Raw genomic sequence first — 10,000 nt, 5'->3', positions numbered from 1 at the left:
TTTTTTTTTTTTTAGGTGTGTGAAGCCTTGAATGGTGAGTATTTGCGTGTGTGTGAATGTCTGTGTATGTAGTGGGTTTACTAAGATATACTTTTGGGGTCAAAAGTAAAAGTGTGTATGCATGTATATGTGTGTGTGTGGACCATTGTCCCCACAAAGACAGAACAACGTGAAACCAGCTTGATATGCATAATGAACTTACTAAATACTGTAATGTCTTCATAAAGATGCAGAAAGCTTTGTGTGAGGGTTAGGATGAGGTTAGGTCAAATGTGTGTATTTGTGAGTGTTTCTTATAGCCTGGTGTTACTGTGTATGATGAATTTTTAGTGTCTAGCGGTCTGTACAGTACATGGTCGCACAAAAGCGCTAAGCGAGTCTATCAGGAGAATGCAAGGTAATTTAGAGGAGATCTGCCTCCCCATGTTGTTTACAGAGAACGCACAAACTGATCGTTTCGTGTCTTAGGACATCAATGTGTCATCACGAGCCGCAGGGTTTAATTTGGATTTGTCTGTGCATGTTTTTTTTACTCTCATAGATTTTGTTACCATTGCCATGCATTATACGACTGATAGACTGCAACGGCTGGACTTAAAAATCATAATTTGTGTTCTACTGAAGAAACAAAGTCACCTACATCTTGGATGCCCTGGGGGTAAGCAGATAAACATCACATTTTCATTTTTGGGTGAACTATCCCTTTAAGTGTCCAAACAACACAGAACTACTGCAGCAAAGAGAAAGCAAACCTCAAGATTCACCCTGAAGACCCTGTTTCCACAAAAATCAACCACTGAGGTATTTACAAAGCAAACATCCATGAATTTGCTAAAACTTTAATCAGGGACACCAATGCTAATAAGCATAAAAAATGGTCTCATGATCATAAAACCTGGACAGTTGGAGCACCAAGATGAACAAGTACATAAAGCTGTTTCCACAGAGTTGTGTGCAACATTGCTGTTCCCTGTATATCCTGGTTTGTTTTTCTTTGGAATTTTCCACCTTGAGCAAATTCTCTACTTTGAAAGCTTTAGCGTCATGTGAAAATAGCATTATTTTAGCTAATGCTGCTAGTAATGCGATCCCTTCAGTGATACAATCTGATTCAGTAATAAATAGAGATTTATTAGTTTGGAGACGCCACAGGAGGTTGATATGCTTTCTGAAGAATGCTGTCTGTCTTGGGGCATCAGCTTACCCTATTATAATTCCCCTATTATAACACTTCATTATAAAAGAACATTGGAGTCTGAACAATGTATTTTATAATAGTAGTTTTGCTGTTCTATTAGATGTTTTGGAGTCCTCTCTATGTCTTCTTTTATGACTAAACCTAAATTTAGATCCACATTGACTCATTTTGTGTGTAAAACTATTTCACACATGTTCCTCTCACATTGGACTAGTATCTACTCTAATATCCAGTCACATTTGTTATGCCAAGGCCAAGGATTGCACATTTTTCTCTGTGTTTGCACACTTGCAACACCTCCCAGTTCAAACTCATTTGAACTGGGAGTTGGTTTTTCTTCTGAATTTTCTTCTTTGAGCAAAGTCACTATTTTGACAGCTTTGTGTCATGCAAAAAAAAAAAAAATTAATTAAAAAAAAATATATATACTATATATATTAGCTAGTAATGCAGTCCTTTTAGTAAAGCTTGTCATACGATCTGATAAGATTGTATCAGAAATAAACAGAGATTTATTAGTTTGCAGACACTGTCTGGCTTGGGGCATCAGCTGGCAGGAGCGTTACTGAATGCTACAATGCACTGGTTAACGTAACGGCCCGTTAGCTTTATGGCCAGTCCTGAATAGCCTTTCCCTCGTGGGGCCACTAACCTTGTGGTGGTTGGTAGTTGAGTCTAATTGAACCAGGACCTCTAGCCACCCCTCCATATGCTGTTGAGCGTGGGGTCATTCCCTGCCCCCGTCCCATACAGGCTCACAGTGACTATCTGGCATGATGATGCCACTGCCAAGACCAAGATGCCAAGCTGCATCTGTCATGCGGCTCTTTGATCTGGTTCTGAATGCGTGTGATGCACACTGACGTCTGTCCAGTTATCTGCTGAATCAGGTTCATCACCAGAGGCCCCCGATCAGCCAGTGCTTTTGTTTAGCTCTTATCAAGCGAACTTAACTTCTTTTCATTATGAAAATGGGACGCATTCCTTAGTGGAAAAACACGTCTTTTTGTTATTGCTACTTTCTCTTCTGAATGATGCCTCTTCTGGATATCACCCATTTGATTTATGAACATATCTGAAAGCTAAAAAAGCGTACAGTGGTTTGATTAGTGAGCGGTGTTGTGTATGTTTAGGGAATGGAAGTGGAGCACACCATGACCGGCGAGCTTCAAAGACTGAAAGAGGAAATGAGAGAAAGGGGGCAAGCCAGACCCCAGGACGAAGAAATCATCAACGCGCTTAGAGAACAGGTGAGAAACTGTAACATACTCACACACTGTTTGGTATTTTATATTATAAAATGGTATATACTGTAATTACAATGAAAATACACTCAAAAAATAGTTCTACATTGAATCTGCAGCTCTCCACACATGCTTGTTTATTAAACGGTATGCAGTAGTTAGTTCCAGACCTCAAATTTGATTGGCTGAGCAACATTCAAAGAGCGTTTTCACTGTTGTATCATTACATTTGTCTTTGTTTGTGGCATTCTAGACTAGACAATAGCTGTGTCCCAATCCGCAAACTTCAAAGGCCACACCTTCACCTTAAAGATCAATCTGAGCGAAAGCAAAACAGGGTTCACAACCTGCCTGATATGTTCACCTTGGTCCTTTTATATACATATATGTACATGTATAAGCTATCTATAAAATCGCATCTTAGTAAGATATGTCAACATTTAAACCGCTTTAAAGTGTTTTTTGTAATGTTAGATATTCAGTTAAAGGCACAATATGTAATTTTCGCCACTAGAGGGCGCGTATTCAAAATAAACAAAGAAGCAAAGGCGTAGTTTGATGACGCCGTGACTGAGTGTGGAATCATGGGTCTTGTCGTCTTCATCCCCACAGCCGATGCAATCCGACGGGACTCGGGCAGAAATCATGTTCATGGATGAGCTAATGATTTATTAACGTAGTAGAATGAAGCAGGGTGAGGCTGAAAGCCGTCGAAGCGAAACGAGGCCAATGAACGAGCGCGACACACGGCTCAAAAGCAGCAAAGCTTTTATTATGCCACAGTCAAGTGCTTCCGCTGCTTCCGGTCGTGCGTATGTGGGGGCAGCAAAATATATAACACTGTTCTAGTGGTTTTTGGATATTTTAATTAAAAAATCTTACATATTGTGCCTTTAAGCTGAAACCCAAAACTTAAAGGGATAGTTCACCCAAAAATGAAAATTCTGTCATCATACCCTCATGTTGTTCCAAACCTGTACGAGTTTTGTTCTTCTATTGAACACGAAAGAAAGTATTTTGAATAATGTTGGTAACCAGCCATTGACTTCCATAGTATTTTAATTTTTTCATACTATGGAAGTCAATGGGGTCCAGCAACTGTTCGGTTACCAACATTCTTCAAAATATCTTCTTTTATGTTCTACATAACAAAGAAAGTCTTAGAGGTTTAGAGTGGTATGAGGGTAAGTAAATAATTATTTATGGGTGAACTATCCCTTTAAATTTAAAATTGTAATCCGGCATTTTCATTTTATAATAATCCTGTCATCACGGCTGTGCAGTGATTCTTGGGAAAGTCTGGGCTGCAAAGGATCCATCTATTGAATCCTTCATAGCCAGCTAAATGAAGGACACATTTTCGAGGACACATTTGAAGGAGCCTTTGAACTGGGACAGTCTTCATTGTGCCGCGGTGATGCATTTGATCTTCAAATACAGCATTCAAAGGACGCAGCCTCTGAATTGGGACACAGCTATAGAGTGCAGTTCTTTACAGGGGCTCATCATGCTCATTTACCTGTTTACCTTCTCTTCCATTCAAGGATTATAATAACATGCAAACATAGCTATTTTACTGTAACAAGAACTACACGATAAAGCAACAGCATCTGTAGTGTGAAGGATTGCAGTATTTGCTGACCTATAGACTAATGTGTGTGTTTGTGTGCTTTCAGGTGGCACGGCTCACGCAGCGGGAGCAAACACTCAAGCAGCGCTTAAAGATGACTTGTCACGAGAATGAGGAACTAAAAGACACTGTGACTGCGCTCCACGCACGCCTGGATCTACAGGAACAACAGAGTCACACACACATACAACAGGTTAGGTCGCTCACACACTATACTCAGCTGAGCAGAATGCTTCACTCTAAATAAGAAGAAACTGTGGTCTGTAGTTTGTGAAACTGGAATTTGGTGATTCAGGATTTGTCTCTTAAAAATTTCAGTAGTTCTTATGAATAGTAAAAATGTAGTCATATGATCCAGAGATTAATGCCAAACATTCTCAAATGCTGATGATCAGCCATTATATTAGCGCAAGAAGGGGTGGGAATATTTGGTTTTGATTCTGGGAATCATGATCCGATTCCAAAACAATTGTTGAACCACTTTTGTCTTATTAATTCATATGTTTACTGACTTGAATATCAAATTTATTTGTGCATTTTTAATAAAATTACTAATAAAAGTACTTTTAAAAATATTGCAAATTAGTAATAAAGGGGAACAAAGAAACACACGCCAAGTGAAAAACAAAAAGCGCTTTCAGTATCTGAGAGTGCTTAAAGTATCTGAAAGTTTCCAGACAACACAGTTATGGATTTTTCTTGCTGTTTGATTATTACTGGTGACATCATAGACAGCGGCAGCTCTAATGCACAGATCTGTTTGTGAAATATCAGATGTTTTGTCCTGCTGATTGTGTTTACATTAGTTTCGCATTGAGATGCAAATGCATTTACCACTCACACAGAGTTATGCACAGTCACATGCCACGAGCGCCTTCAGTATGATCACACAAAGTGCATGTGAGCATTTGAAAGCAGCTGTCTGTCAGTAAGTGTGCTTCATTCACGGCATAAATGATGCTTATGGATGCATTTGGAAGGAAAAACATGTAACGTTTCTCAGCACATATTCTGTGCCATTAATCCGCTTCAATCGTGAATATATTGACTTTTTTTTTTACATATTTGTACATAACTTACATGAGTGATGATAACACATTTTTATTCTCTGTCCCAGCTGGCAGAGGCCTGGCGGGAAGTGGATGGGGTTCGTTCCCGGGCTCAAGAGCTGCAGTCTCAGGTCGAGGAGTTGCAGGAGGAAGTGGCCCTCCAGGAGAAAAGTCACAACGACTCATCTTTACTGTCTGAGCTTGAAAACAATCTGGACGTTGCAGACTGGAGCCTGGACAAAGAACAGGTGATACACTGAACTGTTCTCACTGTAACCTGATAATGCCAGACTGTTCCACATTCTACAGAAAATGAATGTTACAGAAGAAGAGCCCTCTGTTCATGCCAGACGTGTGTGTGTGTGTGTGTGTGTGTGTGTGACCCCCTTAAGATTTAAAAGCCTCGATCATCATGGGCAATGCAGTATAGAACATATGCAAAAGTAGAATCCCAGAATGCATTTCAACAAGAACGTATGAAGAAAAAAAAACAGTAGGCGAGTCGAGGAACATATTTATATTTACACCTGAAAAGTGTTCAATACAAATTATGCATTTTTACTACAATATGCATTTTGCAATATGCAATAATGCTTTAATAAAGCAAGAACACCTGAGTTATGAAGAGATTTCTGCTGTTCCTAAAGCACCACCTGCTGTCAGAGAATGAACATGCATTTTTATTCAGTCTGCTGCTTTTGTCCAGATCAACTTTTACGCAGCAATTGCACAATACTTTAAAAATTAACTGGTCGATAGAAAATAAGCTCCTGTGCGTTCTAAAAATCGAAATGCATATTGCTGTCAGTCGATTAAAAAAACTGATTGATCACAGTTTTCTTTAATTAATCATGATTAACCACACCTAACATTAAATGTAATCATACGTCTATTATCACATTTTAACTCAAAAATAATTTCGAAACAACACAAAGATGGTTTATTTTAAATATTTGTTTAATGGCATCTTTTTACGGAGTACTGTGAATGAAGGCAAATACGCCAGTACTGATGCTGATGCTTCTGTTAAATCGATTTCTGGAGATAAAATGAGATAAATATAGCCATTTAACATTACAGTAAAATGTGTGCAATCATTTCTAACATTTAACAGGCCTTTTAACTGTTACAAAACATTAAAACTTTTTTTTTTTAATTTAAGTGAACTTAAAATTATTTTCATATAAACTCATTATAATATCACATTTAGCTGTGCTTTTATGTAGCGTGTTGCATATAGAACTACATTGATGTGTCTGTTAATATCAGCTCTCTCTCTGTTTGACTGAGCTGTCAGTTCATTTTCCCCTATGTTTATTTTAGTTAAAACATTTGGTATCAATATTTTATGTGATAATATACTGTAACACAAAGCTACATCAAAAAGCGGATGCTGCAGTAATTATTTGTAATGCTTTAAACAAAATATTAATCACAAAAATGATCTTTGACAGCCCTAATTTTTGTGTAGTATATGGAGTTGCTGCATATGTAAAGACATTAAGCTTCATGTGAGCTTCATGTCAGCAAGACGGCTCTCTAGGTTTTGAAACAAAGCTGAATACATTTCAGATATTTACATTGATGCCTGTTAATTTGATATTTGGCACAACTAGAACATGCGTCTTGCCCAGCAGGTCTGTCAGGAGCTGCACTACATCCTGAAACTGCTTCAACCTGTGGCCTACAGATCAGAGGCTGAGCAGGACTCAGATGACAGCCTGCAGGGCATGCTGGGACAACTGAAACATGCAGCACAATGGAGGAGTGAGACACTACAGGTACAGTTGGTTTCTATGGGACAGAAACGTAACAGAAGGTGACATACAATGTGCTGCATATAACAAATCTTCCTCCCTGGAGTATTTTGACATCTCATACCGTCTCACATTTCAGCAACAATGATTCACATTCATTACAAGCGTACATCTTCATACAGTATGTCTTCATTCAGACCATATCAGTTTGTGTCCTCATGGCTTTTTTGTCATTGGGTAAATCTCACATAACATTCCTGGATCATAATCCAAACTCACATCAAACAGAGGAAAAAATAAGGTATTTTAATGTGCTTAAAGAAAATGAAGCTATATATATATGTGTTTATACATCTTGGTGTAGTGTTGTATTTGTGTACAGTGTACAATATTAAAATAGTGTTTTAATACTAATATTATATACAAATTACAGTTTATTTGTACTAAAAATTTGTACTAAAAGTTACACAAAAAGAATAAAGAGAAAACAAAAACTCAAACTCAAATATTCAGATACATTACAGAAAATGGACAGAAAAATTATTGAAAATATTGCTAAAAATTTTATGGTAATATAAAACAGGCTCTGTTTGCTTTTTCTTTCTTTCTTTATTTGAAGGTGAAATGCAATCTGGATGTGTTTTGGTGAGATTCACCCGATTATGAATGTAGAGTGGATCAGAATATATATTAATTTTTCATTAATTTGCATCAGTAATTGCTGAAACAGAAATTATATTTCTGTGAGCTCAAGCAGTACATAGCATAAAATTGGGATTTAAATTAATGTGCAATATGTTTAATTGGACAAAATATTTGGATATTAAACAAACCTCCCATTCCTGAAGTGGAAATTGCATCAGAGTTTTTGTTCAGGTTGAGGTGTGTTCAGTGAGGATCAGTGAAGCCACAAATGAAGCCAGAGGTAGAGACCGAGAGAGAAAGAGATACTGATGCTGTAGAGAGATACACCCTGCCATCACAGTCTGACAAAGACGACACCTGCTAACCAGCATGTAGTGCTGAACGCTTCTGTATCATTTGTGTCTGCAGGAGAAGAGGAAGTCCATTGTGGGATCGGTGAGCGATCCGTGTGAGAATGCCATCCGGATACAGGAGCTGCAGGATCAGGTAACAGTTCTTCATGCATTAAAGCTTTCAGCCACGACTAACAGCAGCCCAATTCCACTGCCACTGACCTGGGCTCAGTTTCTCAAAAAAATGGCTCCATTGTTTGGAGGGCCTGGCAACCCCTGGGGAATTTATGAACAAAGATGTACTGCTTTTCTGACTGGGATTCACAGCTGTATGAAGACAGTCAACAAGTGCGGTCAAGTGGTGAAGCTGTTGAACTTGTTTTCAGGAAGAAAAGAATGCTTAGTCAAGGTTTCTTAAAAAGTCTTAATTTGTCCTTCCACAAATTAAGGCCTTAAATCAGAGCAGAAAGTCTTTAATTCATAAAGTCACAACATTAAATGTTGCATACACTGCAAAAAAAAAATAATCTTCCTCAGTATTTTTGTCTTGTTTTCCAGTACAAATATCTAAACATCCTTAAATCAAGATACATGTACTTGAGATGCAAAATGAAGTCTTGAAAAATGTAAATGAAGTGAGTTTAAGTTTAAAGCAAGAGCAAATATCTGTCAATAGGGATTAACAATTAAGCTGAATTTTGATTTTGAATTTTTGACTTTGAGTTTGATCAATTTCTCATAAAACAAGACGCCATATGTAATGTAATTTTGCTTTTCAAGTAAATGCATCTTGATTTAAGAATCTTTAGACATTTGCACTCGAAAACAAGACAAAAATACTGAGGAAGAACCTACTTTTTTTTTATTTTCCCAGTGTGATTAGAAGTACAGTAAAAGAGATTTCCATATTCTAGTGTTTGGGAGTACAGCTTTTGTGTGTGCAATTCTCAATACCAGTACCACTAAAATGAATATTCTATAGAGCACAACAGTCTTCCATTCCATTCATTTTTTTTTTCCATAAAGAATTGATTTTTAACATTTAAACTTTTCAAAACAGACTTGCAATATGATAAATGGTTTTGTTTAAGCCACATTTTTACATAATCTTGTGTAATTGTCAATTTGTAATAGTTGATTATGTCATTCACAATGCTTCATGGAACAAGTGGTTCATTCCTTTATCAGTACAGACTCTTGTATCCTTGACTTTATATCAGATTTTCAAGTACACACGGAATTGTTACATGGTTCTACAGAAGACTGATATTGTTACATCTTTTTTTCCTTATATATTTTAAAAGTGGTTCTATATTGTACTTGGAACTGGTATTGTTACATGTCTGGTCTGCTCTGAAGATCGGTCTTCACGGCTCTTATTTTTTCTCCAGCTCTCTTTCTCTCTTGCTTTCATTGTTAGGTGATTAATATTACCATGAAGTACACAAACCACAAAAGCTTGAGCAGTTTGAGCCCTGCATGGTCTGTGGACACACACATGCGTTCACCTCAAAATTTCAGTCAGCCCCCATCGTGACCCTGAGCTGTAATAGTGAGATGTGACTGCTTCACGCTGCTTCAGCTCTTGTGTGTGTGTGTGTGTGTGTGTGTGTGTGTGTGTGTGCGTGTGCGTGTGCGCAAACACAAATTTGTATAATGACATGGGTATGACAGGTATTTCAAGGAGAAGGTGATTTATGAGGATATTGCCCCATGTCCCCATATTTCAAAACGCTTATAAATCATAGAGAATGAGTTTTTTTGAGAAAGTAAAAATGCACAAAGTTTCCTGTGAGGGGTAGGGTTAGGTGTAGGGCAATAGAAAATACAGTTTGTATAAAAACCATTGCGCCTATGGAATGTCCCCACAATTCACAAAAACAAACCTGTGTGTGTGTGTACCTACTTAACCATATTTTGGGGACAAAGTTGTACCCAAAAGTGAGCAAAACCTGACAAAATTGCCAAAAACCTCGAATTGGGGACATCCTCATTTGTAAAACTGGTATAAAAAAACAATTTTTTTTTTAAATTGTAAAAATGCAGAAAGTTTTCTGTGAGGGGTAGGGGTGGGTTTAGGTTAAAAGTGTATAACTATCTGTATATAAAAACAATCGAAGTCTATGTAATGTACCCATTTAAATA

At 37.5% G+C, this 10,000-nt stretch overlaps 1 protein-coding gene across 2 annotated transcripts in view; it reads left to right on the top strand.

The window, feature by feature from the left end:
- LOC107703967 (bicaudal D-related protein 1-like) overlaps positions 1-10,000 on the top strand; it is a 23,587-nt gene that overhangs the window by 9,372 nt on the left and 4,215 nt on the right. The window contains exons 3-7 of one of the 2 annotated variants that reach the window (XM_016506778.1): positions 2,332-2,448; positions 4,119-4,265; positions 5,190-5,369; positions 6,759-6,902; positions 7,932-8,009. In XM_016506778.1, coding sequence (XP_016362264.1) covers positions 2,332-2,448; positions 4,119-4,265; positions 5,190-5,369; positions 6,759-6,902; positions 7,932-8,009 — 666 coding nt within the window. Of the gene's footprint in view, positions 1-2,331; positions 2,449-4,118; positions 4,266-5,189; positions 5,370-6,755; positions 6,903-7,931; positions 8,010-10,000 lie in introns of both variants that reach the window. The other variant, XM_016506777.1, reaches the window with a different exon arrangement.

This window comes from Sinocyclocheilus anshuiensis, unplaced genomic scaffold (assembly GCF_001515605.1).
Source record: "Sinocyclocheilus anshuiensis isolate Anshui unplaced genomic scaffold, SAMN03320099.WGS_v1.1 scaffold1408, whole genome shotgun sequence".
NCBI lineage: Eukaryota > Metazoa > Chordata > Actinopteri > Cypriniformes > Cyprinidae > Sinocyclocheilus > Sinocyclocheilus anshuiensis.
The sequence above is the reverse complement of the archived record's forward strand: the minus strand, read 5'-3'. Positions and strand labels throughout refer to the sequence as shown.